Source organism: Hemicordylus capensis, chromosome 1, assembly GCF_027244095.1.
Source record: "Hemicordylus capensis ecotype Gifberg chromosome 1, rHemCap1.1.pri, whole genome shotgun sequence".
Taxonomy (NCBI): Eukaryota; Metazoa; Chordata; class Lepidosauria; order Squamata; family Cordylidae; genus Hemicordylus; species Hemicordylus capensis.
The window spans coordinates 364,391,039-364,409,369 of record NC_069657.1 but is presented as its reverse complement, the minus strand read 5'-3'; the positions used below and the strand labels follow the sequence as shown (position 1 = coordinate 364,409,369).

Here is an 18,331-nt window from a genome sequence, read left to right as displayed (position 1 = left end):
ATTCTCACACTGCAGCTCCAGTTCCGCAACAGCTATCGCTGCCTGTTCAGGTGCTGTCAGCAGAACCTCCAGTCTCAGTACTAGATGTTATGGGAAACAAGCCAGAGTCCCCTACTATTTTGGCGGTCTTGCCCAGGATTCTTTGGCACCTCCCGAATCAGACTGTGACAGCGATCCTAGCTCTCTGGGATCCGAGGCTATCTCTCCAGGGTTGTCCGCTTTGGACATACAATTGGATTCGAAGCCTGTTTCTCCGTTGGAAGACTATAAACAGTACTCTGCGTATGTAGCCCATATGGCTTCTGCCCTGGGAGTTAGCCTCCGTATGCAACAGAAGGGGGAATTGGATCCCTTGTTCAGCCTCATTGATGCGGAGGCCAAGGTACTGGCCACTTTACCCCTTAACTTGGCTTTGCTGGGGGTCATGCGGGTTCCTTGGAAAAAGCCTGTGACTCTTTCACAACCCAATAGGCGCTTGGAAAACTTCAGTAGGGTGCAACTACAGGATGATACAGCTTCCTTAAAGAACAATCCCACCCCTAATTCTATTGTCATTGAGGCACGACAGCAAAAGCCTACGTCAATTGACAAGGCGGCATGTCTTCAAGGAGCCTCCTGTTCTTGTTGCTAGACCTATGGCATTGGTGTGTGGCACATGTAGTGTTACCTCATCCAGTTTATATTCAGGTTTCCCTGAATGTCCAGGCGGACTTGTTGAGCCGGATGATGATGGTCTCCTACGAATGGACCTTGGACTGCAATATTCTCAGGGACATATTTTCAAAGTGGGGTGTCCAGGCTCTGGATCTGTTTGCTTTCTGGGACAATGCTCAATGGTGCTCTCTATTGCTCCAGGGGAGGGGAAGGCGAGGGCTCTCTGGGTGATGCCTTCACTCTATCTTGGATGGGCCCTCTATCTCTTTCCTCAATTCCCCCTCATTCCGAAGGTGCTGAGCAAACTGAGATTGGATCATGCCAGGGCCATCCTGATAGCCTCTTGGTGGCCCAGGAGGCCTTGTTTTCCAGCCCTGCGGTGGCTGACGGTAACTTAGAGCGGGGAGGCACATCCATCGAACCTGTTGTCATGGGATGGGGTTCGGGTGCTCAACCTAGATGTTCGGCCCCTTCATCTGACGGCCTGGAAGGTCCTGCCGACTTCCCACTAAGACTCAAGGACATTTTGCTTGCAGCCAGAAAGCAGTCCACATGAAAGTCCTATGACCATAAGTGGACTAGCTTCTGTTCCTTTGCTTCCCTGTGGGGGTTTGATGCGTTGAACCCTTCTGTGCAGGATGTATGTACATATCTGCTTTCCCTTAAAGAGCCTGGTCTGAAGCTCACATCCCTTAGGGTACATTTGGCTGCCATTGTTGCACATATCCCAACAACCCAGGCTTTGGGGTTTAAGGACTCAGTAGTGAAGAGTTTCCTGAAGGGTTTATCCCATGTTCTTCCGGATGATCCGGTTATGTCACCAGCCTGGGATCTGTCTGTGGTTTTGGCCAGATTGCTACGGGTGCCCATTGAGCCTTTGGCCTCAATCAAACCCCGTCTCCTGACCTGGAAGGTTGCCTTTCTGGTGGCCGTCACCTCCGCTAGGAGAGTGAGTGAGTTGCGGGCCCTGAGGGTTGATCCATCATACCTTCAATTTCACAAGGACAAGGTTGTGTTCAAGCCGGATGTCCAATTCCTCCTAAGATGGTCTCTATGTTTTATGGTTCTTTGACACTCACTCTGCCTGTGTTTTTCCAGGACCCTTCCTTTGATGCAGAGCATAGGTTACATCATTTGGACGTTAGGAGAGCATTATCCTTTTATGTCCAGAGGTCTGCTGGGTGGAGAAAAACTCCTTTTCTCTTTGTTCTGTATGATGGGCCACATAAAGGTCTCTAAGTTTCTGCTCAATCCGTGTCCAGGTGGATAGTTTCGACAATTGAGCTTTGTTATAAATTGGCTCATAAGCAGTTGCCTGCTACAGTTAAGGCACACTCGGTCAGGTCTGTGGCGGCTTCTGTTGCCTTTGATTGTGCAGTCCCCTTGGATGCTATATGTCAGGCAGCTACTTGGGCTTCACCCCACTCATTTATCTGCCACTGTGCTATTGATGCCAGGGCATGAAATGATGCTGTATTTGGCAGGAGTGTCCTGCAGTCCATTTTCAGTTGATGTACTTGTTTCTGAAATAAATAATTCTGGCAGATTACATATTGCTTCTGTTTTCCCTCTTTTCTTTGGGTGCTAGCTTGTTATATACCCATCGGTGTAAAAGACAGAGACCATGTCGAAGAACTACAGGTTGCTTACCTGTAACTTTGGTTCTTATAGTGGTCATCTGTCCTTTTACACATCCTCCCCGCGAGGTCTACTGAAGGTGGACTCCGTGACTGAGGGGATGAGGAGTGGCACAGCCACATATAGTGGCTGGGGACGGGGTTCCTTCCCAAAGCAGGAGCTTGTTAGATTCCAGCGAGGTCTCTGTGTAGGCGCATAGCCCATTGGTGTAAAAGGAAAGATGACCACTAGAAGAACCAGAGTTACAGGTATAACTGTAGTTATGCCAAAGAGGTAGATCTGTGAATAAGAATACACTAGCAGACCCGGCACATAGCATCTGCGCCGCTAGTCTCTTCACGCTGCTTCCCCCCTTCCTTCCACCCCAGTCCATTTCCCGCTGCTTCCCCTGCCTTCTGCCCCAGTCTGTTCCCCACTCCGTTCCCCTCCGCTTCCCCCCTCCCTTCCAGCCCAGTCTGTTCCCTGTCCTTCCCTGGTCCATTTCCCATCCTTCCCCGGTCCGTTTCCTGCAGCTTTCCCTCCCTGCCCCCCAGCAGTGCTTTCTCTCCCCACCAGGCTCCCTCCCTCCCCCCTGCCATTTTTGCCCACCCGCTGGGCTGCCCGCCCACCGCCTCTTCTGCCAGGGCCCACCGCTGCTGCCTCCTCCTCACCCTGCTGTCTGCCTCCTCTGCCCCTCTCCCAGTCTCCATGCTGCCACAACAGCCCCAGTTCATTCTCCATCCTTGGAGGCTCGCACAGTCAATTCATTTGCTGCGTCAGCCTCCGCCTGGCTGCAGGCCCGGCCAATCCACTTGCTTTAGAGCTTCTCCTTGCCTTGCATTGGAACACGCCATGCATGGACCGTCTACTGGAATTATATATATAGATGTAGATTCTTGGCAGGTGACTTAGGGTATGTTGCATTACAAAAATAAATGATAGAAATCGATTTCTGAGATTGAATGGTACTCTCCAAACCCTTACATGAATGCCAGAGTGCCATCTAGAATTAATTCCCAGCTTTGCTAATATAAAGACTACCACATTTCTCTTTCCTTTCCTTCTCTACCTTACAAGGAGCTCTGTGCTCAGATTAGTGTTGGAGACAGAACTGAATAACTTCTAGATCTTAGATTTTCTAAAAAGCAGGGGAATAGCCAATATTGTGTTGTTGTAGCTCTGTGTACATCCTGAAATTGACACTTAGAACCTAATAAGGTCAACCGGCTTTTATCATTATCATTATTATTATTTATTCAATTTCTATCCTGCTCTTCCAAAAATGGCTCAGGGCGGTTTACACAGAGAAATAACAAATAAATAAGATGGATCCCTGTCCCCAAAGGGCTCACAATCTAAATAGGATCACAAGATAGACACCAGTAACAGTCACTGGAGGTACTGTGCTGGAGGTGGATAGGGCCAGTTACTCTCCCCCTGCTAAATAAAGAGAATCACCATGTTAAAAGGTGACTCTTTGCCAAGTTAGCAGGGGTCATGCTAATATGCATAGGTCCACCTTAATACTATTATGAACTGCAAACCTTTGGGCTCTGCCAACATGCCCAGTTTGCCTGTCACCTCACTTCATTTTTAGCTGATGCAGAGCTCTGGAGAAGTCTTGCTACTCACACCTTTGTGTCATTTTGGCATGTCCTATTAAAGGTATTGCCAGACTGTGGCTTTTGTGTATTTCTAATGGACCAACACAGCTACCTATGAATCATAGAATGTTAGAGTTGGAAGTGACCATGAAGGCCTTCCAGTCCCTGTTTTGCAATAGAAGCACTGACTGGCCTAGTCTTGTGTCAATCAAAAAGCCACTCCCCCTTCTCAGAGCAGGGATATGCACGACACTGATTGGCCAGCTCTTGTGTTGATTGTGAACCCTTCTTCTGCCTTTCATGCAGCAGATATTTTAAAGTGTAATACCATATAAATAAAAAAGAAAGAAAAACCTGCAAACAATATTTTATCCAATAACCATGTAGGTGTTCAGAAAAGCAAAGCAGACAGCCTGCCTGAAGCATGATTGAAGGGGCAACAGTTCATTTCAGAGCCAGGTCTGCATGCCCTTTGAGGAGTGAAACTGGAAGGAAGAAATACTCACCTTGCAATAACAAAAGGTTGCATGAATTCCTGTCAACATTGGTCCCCACTTTCCTCCCCTTGGTGCTGAGCAGTGATGTCAACATTGTTGGGACTCATCCGGACGGCCCATGGCTTTTTAATTCCCCCACAATGCCTGGCCTAATCTCTCCATGAGCTTTCCCAGACAGCAGGCTTTACCGTGAGTTTACTGAGAGATTTTACTGTGAGTTCGAAGTTGCCCTGAAAAGCCGAAGCAAAAAGTGGATTTTTTAACCCCGGGTAAATCGGGCTGCACTCTTAATGTGCAATGAAAAACCCAAATTGTGTGTGAAGTGCTCCCTGATAGCTAGCAAGGACTTCGGGATAAATTTGGCTGACATGTGAACGCATCCCTCCATTCTGGAGGAGATGCAAACTAAAAGCCGGGTGTGAAAAACTTCAGTGTGGTGTTGCTCTGCTGCATTGAGGCCCTGGGCCAGGTTTTGTGGGGGAATTAGAATGGTCTGCATTCTCCAACTGAGTCCTAGTGCTTTTACCACCATGCAGCACTGGGGGTGGGGTGGATTTAGAAGGGGTACAAAAGAGGGAACTAGGCATTAGCAGTGGGCTTCTGGCAGTTGCCCATTTGTGCTGATGCTGGGCCTTTGTTCTATGTCACATAGTTGTTGTAACTTGTATGAAGCAGCAGCTTACAACTTTGAATATTTTTCCATTGTTGGCAGGCATGTTGTGAGTATTCCAGTCTATTAACAGCAGAATTAAGTGAGGTGGGGTGTGTGTGTGTACACACGCATACACACACACACACACACACACTGCAACATGATTGCTTGTATATGGAGGGTGTGAGAATTGAAACAGCATAGAAAAAACCAATCTCTTGGTGCCCCATAAAAGGAAATGGAAATCTCTGATGCAAGATCTTCATTTGAATGATTTTTCATGGTTGTTTATAAAAATTTTGAAAGGTGGTTAGTTTATGTTACTGCTGCATTTAAATGCTTACTGTGTTTATTATGTCTTAAGAGAGCTGCGCTATGTGAAAGGAACTTATCCTCATTGGCTAAAATGTGGGTTTCTTGGGCTGTGTGCAGGCAAAGGAGTTTCAAGCCCTTGGAGGCAGAATTATAAGGTGGTGGTTGCCTTTGATACACAGCATTCATTTTTGTATATGTGTCGGGCTGTGAGCTACGTTTGCTTTCAATCATAGCTCTTAAGCTGTACCCTGGAAAAGCCAAAACTATGGGAGGAGAGCTGGTCTTGTGGTAGCAAGCATGACTTGTCCCCTTAGCTAAGCAGGGTCTGCCCTGGTTGCATGTGAAAGGGAGACTAGAAGTGTGAGCACTATAAGATATTCCCCTCAAGGGATGGAGCCGCTCTGGGAAGAGCAGAAGGTTTCAAGTTCCCTCCCTGGCATCTCCAAGATAGGGTTGAGAGAGATTCCTGCCTGCACCCTTGGAGAAGCCGCTGCCAGTCTGTGTAGACAATACTGAGCTAGATAGACCAATGGTCTGACTCAGTATATGGCAGCTTCCTATATTCCTATGATTATGTGGCGGGGGGCCACTGGCATGCACCCCTGCTGGCATGTGCCCCCCTGCCCCTTCTGCCATTTGCCTGTGCTTGGCCCAGTGGTGAGGCGGGGGGAGGGCCATGTGCTGAAGTTGCTACCAGGCACCTTCAGTGGGTAACTGATGGCTCCAAATTCTGATTCAAGGAAGGGGGGCACATACTAGCCCCTTCACAACCCTGAACAACAGCAGATGCAATATGGGCAGAAAAGAACCACTTCTTTGCTGCACGTATTGCCTGAGCATAGATCTTTAAATGTGCTCCATGTCGTAAGCTGTCAGATTCGAGTTGAGTCTTTCCCCACGTGCTCCGATCACCTACCTTGCTGCTTCTGCCCCCATAGATCTTCCGTATACCAAGGGGCCAATTTCGAAGCAGGTCGGAGGGGATGCTTAGGAGCAATCGTGTCTGCTGCGCTGGTGAGCATGTTATTCCAGTTTTGCACCAGGACATCAACAGTATCACTGGCAGAGCCAACAGTAAATCCCTCCAAGGCTTTTTGGAATCCTACTGGATACAATAACCTATTCAGGCAGACCATTCTAATAGGCCCCTCACCCCTGCAGAAGTGAGAAGTGGTTGTAAGCCTAACCTTAACCAGATGGTGGTCCATCCATGACAATGGGGAAATCACACAAGTCCCCACCCACAACACCAGCCTGATCAGAGTAAAAGACCAAATCAAGCTTGTGACCTGCAACGTGCATCAGTCCAGAGACCACTTGAGTTAGGCCCATAGTGGTCGTGGCTGCTATGAACTCCTGAGCTGTCCTGGACAAGTTGGTTCTGAAGTGAACATTGACTTCCCCCAGCATCAAAAGTCTGGGAGTCTCCAATGTGAGTTCCATGACCAAGTCTGTGAGCTCAGTAAGAGATTCTGTTGGGCAGCGGGGTGATTGGTATACCAGCAGAAGTCCCAGTCTATCCTTGGCCCTCAAACTTAAGTACACACGTTCAGTATGGTCAGATACTCCAACAGGGACCCTGGTAAGGGAGATGTTATCCTTATAGACCACAGCCACTCCACCTACCTGCCCATGTTCCCTCACCTGCTTTTCTACAGAATACCCTGGAGGTGGAAGGTGGGACCAGACTGGGCCACTAGCCTCCCCCAACTAAGTCCCCATGATGCACACCAGGTCGGCCCCTTCATCCACAATCAAATCATGGATGGGTTCAGATTTATTCTGGACTAACCTGTCATTATAAAGGAGCAAGGCGAGGCTATGTGGGTTGTTGGTAGTGCTCCCCGAGGTCACAGAGCTGGCAGGACAGCCAGAGGGAAAGACAGCTATTAAATTTCTGACTTCCCTTCCCCTGGAATGGCCTGTTTACCTGCCAGTGTTACTTCTTCTATTCCCCACCACCACCACTGGAATAGCCCGCCGGAATTCCGCATCACCACCAGAATATGTAACTTTTAAAATGAAATGAATTGAAGTCTAATTTTCTACTTTGAAAACAAAACAAAAAACAAACCCCAAGGATAACAATAAATTATTGCACAAGCATTATAAATATGAAACAGTGGTCACATATTCATTTTTGTTGCAAATTCTGAATATTTGACTATCAAGTAGTGTGGACATTATTTTCCAGTTCATGAAGAAATATTGTTTTGCCTGGTTATTACTTGTACTTGTTTATGGAAAATTCTGGGCACTTGGCCCATAATTTAGCATATCTAATTTTGTATTGGATTGTGCTTGTCTTTAAGTAAATAATCTTGCTTAGTCTTTTTACTGTGTTGTATTAATGCTTTTAAAGTTGTATGCTGATTTGAGTACTTTTATTGTGGGAAGTGCTCAAAATTCAGACACAGAAAATCCATTCATTTCACGGTTGCCTGTCTAACCTCTAAGTAGATATAAATGTGTAGTGCAAAAGCCATGTGGGGTAATATAAGGATTTTGTTTAGTTGCAAACCAATACATTTTAATTACTTGTAGCAACCAATTAGTATGCTATAGTAGTATAACTCTTTTATTTAGGAAATGGGATTTACTGTAAATTGGTTATTTGGTCTCCCTTTTCTCCCCTCATCCCCTTGACTGATTTAAGCCGAGAGAGACTCAGCTTAATTTATACTGCTTTATCCATCCGCTTTGAATATAAATGAAACTGAATAACAGTTTGGGCACTTTACTTTAAAAGACCAAGGGTTTTAAGTTCCCCATACCTTAACTGGAGCTTAGTTTGTCACCCTCTGGAACTTAGTCATCCAGTAGGCAGCAGAATCAGTTTTACTTTATGCTGCATAAATATATTCATCGAATATGCATGTTTGGGGGCAGGATGATGGAATCTGGGGACCCATGGTGTGTGGATGAATGGTTTGAGATGAGGGATGGCTTACCTCTGTTCTTTTTCCCAGCAAAAAAGTGCTGCTGCATCTTTGCATTCTGTTGCCAGAGAGGCTGTCATTTCCCCCTCCCTCCTTGGAATGATGTTCATAGCATTGTTTCCCAGTCCATTCCAGGGGTGAAAAAAGCTTGAGCGGCTGCTGCTGCCACTGCTCACAAAGGCATAGCGTTGTTTGCTTGGAAAAAAGAGGTAAGCTGCCTTCCACACTCCAAAATTTTGTTGAAGGTTCATGTCCTCCAAACCTATTGACCCTCTCTTTTTCACCACCTGCAAAAGTGTCTGCTTTTGGGGTCAGCACTGCATCTCGATGTTCATTGAAGACAACTTGGCGAATTTGTGTTGTTGTGTGATAGTTTTAGATAAGGAACACTCCTAACTTGTTCATGAGTCTCCCAAAGCTAACTCCTTTTGAGCCTTCCCCAGTGCAACCAAGTCCAAACTAAATACCTAGGTTTGGTGGTGTAACTTGCTTTGAAAAGGTGGGTGATGGATGGAGAAGAAGGAGATCAGAGCCATCATTTAAGCTCCTTAAAGAAGCGAAAATGTTACAATAAGCTGGAACTTTCCCCTTGAGTTTCAAGCATAGTCTGTCAATGTATCAACTGATTGGGTGTACAGTAAGTTGACCCAGTGAATACAATGGAACTTGAACTGTGTCATGGAGGAAACTGTGTGTCCCATAACAATAACCAGCTGCCCCATATGGTGGCCGGCCTGCCTCTGGCTGTGAGAACTGCTTTGAGAAGGTGTGATGCTTATTTTTTAAAATATCTATTCTATAGAATTACGGCCTTGAAACGGACAACATGAAGAACTTGGTTCTTAAGTTACGTGCCTCTTCCAACAATTTGCAGAACTACATCAGCAGCCGGAGGAAAAGTTCACATTATGATGGAAATACCTCACGCAAACCCCCTAATGAATTCCTTACCTCAGTGGTAGAACTTATTGGTGCTGCTAAGGCTTTGTTGACATGGCTGGACAGGTATGCTATACTGTATTTGTATAGTTCTTAACCAGGAAGCTTTTCATGATTAAAAAAACAAGTTTTTAAAAAACCTTTTAAAAATGTAAATTGGATATTTTATTTTTCTCTGTTAGAATGCTTTCTGCCAAAAGAAATTGGACTTATGTAGATAGTGTTAATTGAAGTTCAAAGATATAATAAAGAATAGGGATTATACCTTCTAATTATATACATGAACACACTTGTTAACAGTAGCATATGGAGATGAGAGGTAATGAACTGATTTGAGTTTTTTTTCTCTCTGCCTGCATATTTATGTATTGGGGGCGGTGAGAGGGAGAGAGAATCCTTCTCCCCTCGTTAGAAAGAGAGTAAACGCTTTCTTAAAAAAATTCAAGAACAAAGAAAGAACTGCTTCAGACATAACTCAGAACCACAGTTAAGCCTGATTCCATGTGACATCCCCAAACCTTAGGAGTGCACTCCTCCATGCCCATGTGAGCATCTACTGATTTAATTTACAATAAAACAAGGTCTTTCATAACATTTGAACATACCAATCTCAGTGTACTCTAACCAGCTTACTTGAAATAAATAAATGCAAACAGACTTCAGTTTATTTTAAGTAATTTGGTTAAAATAAACCAATAAGATTAAAAATATCAAATCTTATCATATCAAATCAGATGTAGATGTTTGCATGGGCTGGGGAACATATTCTCCCAAGCTTGGGGAAGTAACATGGAATTGGGCTTAACTGTGGTTCCACTTTATGTCTGACTCAGCCCAAAGAGGTGAAGTAGATTTGGTTGAGTAGGAGGAGTCTGGAGATAAATGCAAGGGCTTACGCAAGCAAGGTGCAGTGTCCTGCTAATTGTTCCTAGGTAAATTGCATCCTCACTGCTGACACTTGGAGAGGCTCCGTCATTACTAATGATTGAGACATCACTGTAGCAATGAGCCTCACACTGGGAATAATGGGAGGCTTGTTGCTACAGTGATGATACATTCATTAATAGTGACAGAGCCTCTCTGAGCTTATTAGCAGCAAAGATACGGTTTGCAGAGGCACAGAACAAGCACCCGTGCTCCACTCTTGGATTGGTGGAGTATTGTGCTGTATGTAAGCCAAGGAGAAAAAGACAATGAAAATTGAAACAAAAGCAAAACTGTTTGAGCAGAATATTCTAGAAGTCTCGAGGGATATGTTTCTGATTCTGAATGTCAATACAGTTCAGAAGCCGGTTCGGTGACAGTGGTTGCTCTTATACAGTGTGACCCAAAAAACCAGCAACCCAAATATCCTTGATTAACCAGCTGAATTGGAGATGGCTGACCTCGTAATGACTTCACAAGTATCTGCTTGAATCAGCTTTGATACTGAAAAGCTTGATAAATTTATCATACTGTTTGTTGAGGTAGCGGAAAAATTAATCTGAAAAAAATTCAAAATACGCCATTGCTTTACTATATGTAGTAGCTGACATCTAGACTAACGAAGTGCACGTGCAGGATGGTGCTTTCCAAACTTAGAACAGGTGTTTGTGCGGGGGAGGGGATTTTTGCTTATCTCCCCTTCCCTCTGAAGCAGCCCTCAGAACATATTTTTGGGTGGGACAGAGCTCTTCAGAGGGATGGGGAGAGTCACAAATCTCTCCCCGCCCCGCCCCACCCCCCCATCCCACACAGAAGTACCCACACTGCTTTAGTCTGGAATGCAGCATGTTGCACAAGTGCTTCTTTTGTTGCATACACACTTTGTTACTCTGGATGTCAGTCAGTGCATTACTGTACTTCTGCACATGAAACCTACATCTACCTCGGAGTAGTGATGAATAAGAATGCACTTTTAGTAGAAAACAGGGCTTGAATTGAGTCTTTGTGACAAGTGATTTAAAATAAGATTTAGTTCATGATTTTGATTTAAATCAAATCCACGCTGAAGATAATCCATGTTTTAGGATCTGTCTGATTTCTGCCTCCTCACCCTTTCTCAGTGGGGAAGCTTTTTGCAGGCTTTAGAGGGAAGCCAGTGCATACATCTCTCCTTGCTTGTTTCCTTCGGATATTGCTTTTAACCACTAACATATATGACAGAGCCTATGGATGGGGCAGTCTAGAAATTATAAATAAATAAAAATAAAATAAAATAAAATAAAATAAAATCTCGTGCTTTAAAGTGTGTTGCCATATGCTACCATAAGAATCCACTGCATAGAAAAATGTCAGGTCAGCAGCCATTCTTGATCATAATGTTTTCTGCTGTGAAGACCGAATTCATTCTCTATTTCCCTATTTTCTCTGCTTGTTTCTAGACATCTTTGCCATTCGTTGTAATCAGAGTCTCTCTCCAGTCTAGCAGCTCCTTGCATACATGGGCCTTTCAATGAACACACAGTGCTGCTCCTGCATAAATTAGGGCATGTACATTTCCTTGGATGTACACAACTACCTTTCAGGAAAATTAATATATTCAGGAGATCTGTGTGCATATCAGAGCATGACACAGCTCCAATTCAGGTGTTAAGTGGAAGTAAATCCCACTGATCAGTGTAAGTTATTTTTCAGTGAGTTAAAACTGCTAAATGATGACTTTAAACATTTTAAAAGACCGCTAATTCCCCATAAAACAAAAATAATATTAACTCGATTCTCTCTAAACACCTTGAGATATTTTATGAAAGGTGGTGTATAAATGCAACAATCAATCACTCAATCAGTGTAAATAAATAATTACTTAAACAGCAAAAATGTGATCAAATGGGAATTAAGGGAGAGGCTCGAGAGACAAGAAATATGCCTTCATTTTCTGGCCAAAGTTGTTGCTCCTCTCTGACCATATCTGCAGTGGAAGCTGGCAGGTATCTGAGCAGATATTAAGGTCATTCACATGACCAAAATCCCTGAGGCTAGGAAGGGCTGGGGGAAAGTAGGATTATACCTATCTACCTACCTACCTTTTGTGGTAGCAAGCATGACTTGTCCCCTTAGTTAAGTAGGATCCACCCTGGTTGAATATGAATGGGAGACTTGGTGTGTGAGCATTGTAAAATCTTCCACTCGGGATGGAGCCATTCTAGGGAGAGTATCTAGGTTCCAAGTTCGCTTCCTGGCATCTCCAAGATAGGGCTGAGAGAGATTCCTGCCTGCAACCTTGGAGAAGCCACTGCCAGTCTGTGTAGAAAATACTGAGCGAGATGGACCAATGGTCTGCCTCAGTATATGGCAGCTTCCAATGTCCTTCTCTGTTTTGCTACATGGATTGCCGACACAATCGCTGCTGCAACAAGCGGCGCAGCGATCCAAAGCCAGTAAAAGTGGGGCCTGGCCTCCAGAATCCTACAATGCACTGCTCGCCTGGTGTATTGGTGGAGTGCTAGCTGCTGGACACTCCTTCGTCTATGGCCAAGCTAGTTGCCAACAACTGCCGGCAACCCACTCACTCACACAATCAGGTGATAGGGTTGGTGGGTGCTCTCCAACCTCACTTTCAGCCCAGGTAGAAAACCCAGGCTACGCAACCAAAGAGCTCTCATGACCTGACCTGCCTGGGCAGGACAGTTCTAGCCCAGGTAGGACTTGTCATGAGAACAGCCTCTGAGATGTTCTTTCAGATTAGGAAATAAAGATAAATTTCTCACATCCTGCCAACCATCTGAAGAATTCTGCTTGTAAGATAGGAGGTGCATAAGAGAAATTGCAGGATGAAGATACTTCCCCTAAACAGGCTCATTTTTAGCCAGAAATTGGATCTGGATTTGGCAGTCACTTGTTCCATCACAGACATTATTTTTGGTTTTAGTAAAAGTTAGATGGTTAGAAATCAATTGGATCAGTTACTTATTTTCAAGGCTAGTGTATGTTGTGGCCCATCTTGGTTTGCTTCCCCCCTATTTGACCCTCCCAAACTGCTATGTGGGTGCATTCTCACCAGCTCGCCAAAGCTGTTGCCTTTAAGGAAGGCCATAATTATCCATTTAAGTATTGAGGTAAGCTTGCATTCTTTGCAAACTGTGTTAAAAAGCTTAGCTGTTAATTACTGGGTTTCCCTGTGTTTGACAAAAGTAAACCATTATAGAGCACTTAGCTTTATTCGGGGATTTAATGTGGGACTAAAGCAACAGTCTTAAATATTTTTGTTTCTGGGAGATAAGGTTGGCCAACCTAATTTGACTGCAGAATACTTTAGGTAGGAAATCTGAAGGGTTTTTATGCTGTACTAAAATCTTACTAAGATAGTTGCCTACTTATCAATATGTGAATGTAGTGTCTTGCCAATTTGTGACCCTTTGTAAATGTCCATTACAGGTGACAGTCAGGCAAAAACTGTGGATAGGAACATAGGAAACTGCCATATACTGAGTCAGACCATTGGTCTGTCTAGCTCAGTATTGTCTTCACAGACTGGCAGCGGCTTCTCCAAGGTTGCAGGCAGGAATCTCTCTCAGAAACGTACTGTATGCTTTGGTAGTTCGTTGGTTCAATAAAAAAATCTTGTCCTATATAAAATATATATATATATCTTGTCCTATCTTGGAGGAGCCAGGGAGGGAACTTGAAACCTTCTGCTCTTCCCAGAGCGGCTTCATCCCCTGAGGGGAATATCTTGCAGTGCTCACACATCAAGTCTCCCGTTCAGATGCAACCAGGGCAGACCCTGCTTAGCTATGGGGCCAAGTCATGCTTGCTACCACAAGACCAGCTCTCCTCTCCTGATGTTTTGTATGTGTTATGTTTCATCCCTTGATTTTTTTGTCCAGAGGGAAGTGATGGTTTTTATCTCTAGACCAGTGTTGGCTTTAGTTTTTTTCATCTGTGTGCAGAATGAATTTTGTTCTGGGTGGCAGTATCAAGGCAGTGTGCACGCACATGCATTCAGAGTGGGGTCTTCCTGATTCAACCTGAGCGGGAACTAAAATTAACTGATCAAAGACCATGTGAGTGCGTCCACATGCACATGCGTTAGAGGGAACACTGCTCTAGACTAGCAAAACACTCCTTAGTGTTTACTTTCTCCCATGTCAGTGAAGGCTATTGGTGGTCTTTATGAGACAGGAAATGGGGCTTGGGTTAGCAATATCCTGGAGATGGGACAAAATGCACTCCCTTACCCCTGATACTGGGGTCAGCAGTGTCTGAATCAGACCAGATTTAGATGCTATTGCTCTTTTCTCCTGAAGAAATGAATGGCTTTCAGGCTCACCAATGCTACTTGTAGGTGAGTGTGGGCGAGAACACCATCCGGCTCTGCGGGTGAGAGGAGTTACCTCACATCCCCTGCAGGATACCTATCATACTAGGCTTGCAGTATGTTCAGGCAGAGAAGACATTGCACCTTAAATATGGTATGACCACAAGCCTTCTAAGCTAGCCTTTACATTCTTCAAGCAAGATGTCCACCAGATGGCCATAAAGATGGGCTATTGCTGAATAGATTGGAAACTGCCAGGCTCTCTTTCCATTCTCTTGCGGCGGCTGCCTTTTGCCAATTCTTTTTCTTTCCCTAAAACTCTGTTTCCACCCTCCTTGTTCCTTGCTCGTTTCCTTCAGTCTCCTGCTTTTTCCAAGACCCCTGCTGCTTTCACCTGTTCCTTTCAGTGTTATTCAGTTGTGCTGTTCCGGGGATGGTGAGCCAGTCTTGCAGTAGTGAGCATGACTTGTCCCCTTTGCTAAGCAGGGTTCATCTTGATTTTCATTTGGATAGGTAATACATGCGAGTGCTCTCTGCTGTAAGATCTTCTCCTTAGGGCAGGCATAGGCAACGTGCGGCTCTCCAGATATTGTTGAACTACAACTCCCGTCACCCTCAGCCACAATTTATTATTGCTGGGGATGATGGGAGTTATAGTTCAGCAACATTTGGAATGGACATGGATCGCTCAAAGATCATCTGGAGAGCCACACATTACCTACCCCTGCCTGAGGGGAAGGGGCCATAGCTCAGAGGTAGAGCATCTGTTTGCACGTAGAAGGTCCCAGGTTGAATCCCTGGGAAAAACTCCTGCCTGAAACCTTGGAGAAGCCGCTGCCAGTCAGTGTTGACAATAGTGAGCTAAATGGACCACTGGTCCGATTCAGTATAAGGCAACGTCCTCTGTTCCTTTGGTTGTTGCTCCCCTCTGAATGCCTGTATTCTTGCCCATTTATTATACATGGCAGTCCGTGCCCCTTTCAGTAAGGTGTGTTGATTGATAAGCAACCTTTTGACTTCACAATATAGAGCATGCTGCAGCTGCATGCAGATAGACCTGAGATGAAGATAGATATAATAACTGCCGATGTCACACGTGTGGCAGGTACCTACTTTGGGTGCCTTGCATTGGTTGTCCCCCTGTGCCAGAAGTTCTCAGACTTGGATTCCCAGATGCTGTTGCACTATAGCTCCCCTTGTTGTTGTTGTTGTTATTATTATTAATTCGATTTCTATACTGCCCTTCCAAAAATGGCTCAGGGCAGTTTACACAGAGAAATAATAAATAAATAAGATGGATCCCTGTCCCCAAAGGGCTCACAATCTAAAAAGAAACATCAGATAGACACCAGCAACAGTCACTGGAAGTACTGTGCTGGGGGTGGACAGGGCCAGTTACTCTCCCCCTGCTAAATAAAGAGAATCACCACAGTAAAAGGTGCCTCTTTGCCCAGTTAGCAGGGGATTTTAGAAGGGCGGTATAAAAATCAATTAACCAATCAATCAATCAATCAATCAATCAATCAATCAAACAAACAAACAAACAAATAAATAAATAGTGGGATCCCTCCAGAATAGTGGCTTAATTTTGCAAGGCACATTTCAGGCACACTCTTTTGGCACACTAATGCACCCTAGCTGGGGAATCATTGGTTTAAAGACACAGCCACACAGTATAACTGAGAGAGAAGTTCAGTTCGGTTATTCTTGCAGTACGAAACAAAAGAGTCATGTTATAGGAATGCCTCTTAACACTGGCATACAAGAGAAAAAGGGATGTCGTTTAACTTCTTCAGTGCTATGATCTCCCAAAATTTTGCAAGACATTCCAATATTCTGGTTCAATGTTTAGGTCAAATTTGTGCCACACCTGACATTCATTACTTTTGGTCAGAAGGGATCTTTAAATAGCCTAGCCCCTAGCAGAATCACCAGTGGATCTAGTACCAAACTATCATATACATAGTGCCGTGTGCATGCTGCAATTTTGCAGGAGCACAGAAAAGCTGCAGAATGTAGTACCATATGTAGAATTCTACTTCAGTGGCTCTCGGCTTTTGAGTCAAAATGCAAATTATGCTCAAAAAGGCAGGAATTTCAAAATTCTTCCAGTAATTAAGCAATTGGAGCCCCATGGAAATGCATTGAACTTGCAGATGGCTGTCATGGCCCAGCAACATCTCAGGACCCAAATTGGAGAACCCCTGCCCTGTCGGGTGGGGGTGGCATTTTCAGGGTTTACCCCTAGGTGAAAGAAACATTGCATTTTCTTTAAGCAGCCTATTACAGGCAGCCAATTATATCTAGTGCTAATTCTTCTGAGTAGTAGTTATTGCCTCCTTCCACAAGCAGTAATAAGAGCTCTGGAGGAGAAGTGTTAAAACGATCTTAAAAACAACACTGGTGTTAATATTGATTACTTAAGGTTACACGCAGCTAAGCATAGTGTATAGAAGCTTACCAAGGGTGCTGTCACATTTGTATTTTCGTATCTAGCTGCCCTGCAGCTGCTCGGACCAGAGCTCCACAAATCAAGTCAGCAGTAGTGACTATTCCTCTCCCAAGCTTCTTTGTGAATTACCCAGAGCTTGGGGAGGGGCCGGTCTGTTCCTTAGAAGTAGCGTGAGAGGCTTGTGCTGATTCTGTCTTCTGCTAAATTGCTGTGTGACATGGAACTAGACCAGGGGTGCACGACTTCAGCCCTCCTCCTGTGGTTCAGCTATAGCTCCCATAATCCCCATAAGCCGCAGTGGCCAGTAGTCAGGGATTTTGGTAGTCATAGTGCAACATCTACAGGTGGGTGAAAGTTGTGCAGCCCTAAACTAGACTAAGCCCTGGGGAGGAGGTATGATTGGGCTAGCACTGCTCTTTCCCTTTTCTAAAGGCCAGCATGCTTTGAGAGAAATGGCTCTTCTGCCGCAGAGATGTAGTTGCCAATTCAGAAGTGCAGGCACTCTCCATGACAGCCCCCAAGGCCATGCCCACCCCAGCAGCCAGAGAAGCTGAGCACTCCATCCCTGCTCGTCATCCCTCTGCTACACCCCTTTTCTGCAGAAGGCAGAAGATGGTGCCTTTTGGCCAAGCGCAGCATGGAGTGAGATAGACCCTGCCATTCATTTGAGTCCTCTGCCATGCACAGAAGCAGGCTGAGACCAGAGAAGGAAAGAGTGCAGTAGCAACCATAAATATTGGCTGGCTAGTAAGGCAAGCTAATCTATGGCCCCCTGGTTCGGAAGTCAGCACGGTCCTTGTAATCAGCCATGAATTGAGTTCAGTCCCAGCTTTAAAAGTTCAATAATGATCTTATTTTTAAATCTTAATGTGTTTTTTTCTATCATGATGTTTATCTTTTTATCAATTTTAAATGTTTATATTTTGTATTATGTTTTTCAGTTTTGTAAACCGCCGTGAGATTTTATATTAGGCGGTATATAAATTCAATAAATAAATAAGCCATGGGACTATATAGCAGGCCTGTGATGGTGGTAAATATGACCATGGTAATGACTACTGTTGTGTAGCCTCTTTGCTTAAACGTGTTCTTGTCCGACCACAGGACTCCGTTTACTGGAATCGCGGACTTTTCCACAACAAAGAACAAAATCATTCAGCTCTGCTTGGACCTCACCACCACTGTTCAGAAGGTCAGTTGATGGTTTCTGCCCACCCTGGGTTGCCCCTGCCCTTGTGCTCTCCATGTTTTATTTATTTCAAAGATGGGTCTTTAAGGCTCTTCTGAAGTCCTCCAAGGAAGATATTTCTCTTATATCCATGGGGAGCACGTTCTACAACCATATTGCAAAAGAGGAAGGAAAAACAGTTGGTGTGGGGAAGTTATTGTATACTAATTTTGTGTAGCTTGGTAACAGAAACAA

The 18,331-nt window shown here is 44.7% G+C and overlaps 1 protein-coding gene across 9 annotated transcripts in view; it reads left to right on the top strand.

The window, feature by feature from the left end:
- CNKSR3 (CNKSR family member 3) overlaps nucleotides 1–18,331 on the top strand; it is an 88,493-nt gene that overhangs the window by 44,358 nt on the left and 25,804 nt on the right. For 8 of the 9 annotated variants that reach the window (XM_053293338.1, XM_053293352.1, XM_053293396.1 and 5 more), the window contains 2 exons: nucleotides 9,081–9,283; nucleotides 18,013–18,100. In XM_053293338.1, the coding sequence (XP_053149313.1) occupies nucleotides 9,081–9,283; nucleotides 18,013–18,100 (291 nt within the window). Of the gene's footprint in view, nucleotides 1–6,277; nucleotides 6,354–9,080; nucleotides 9,284–18,012; nucleotides 18,101–18,331 lie in introns of all 9 variants that reach the window. The other variant, XM_053293390.1, reaches the window with a different exon arrangement.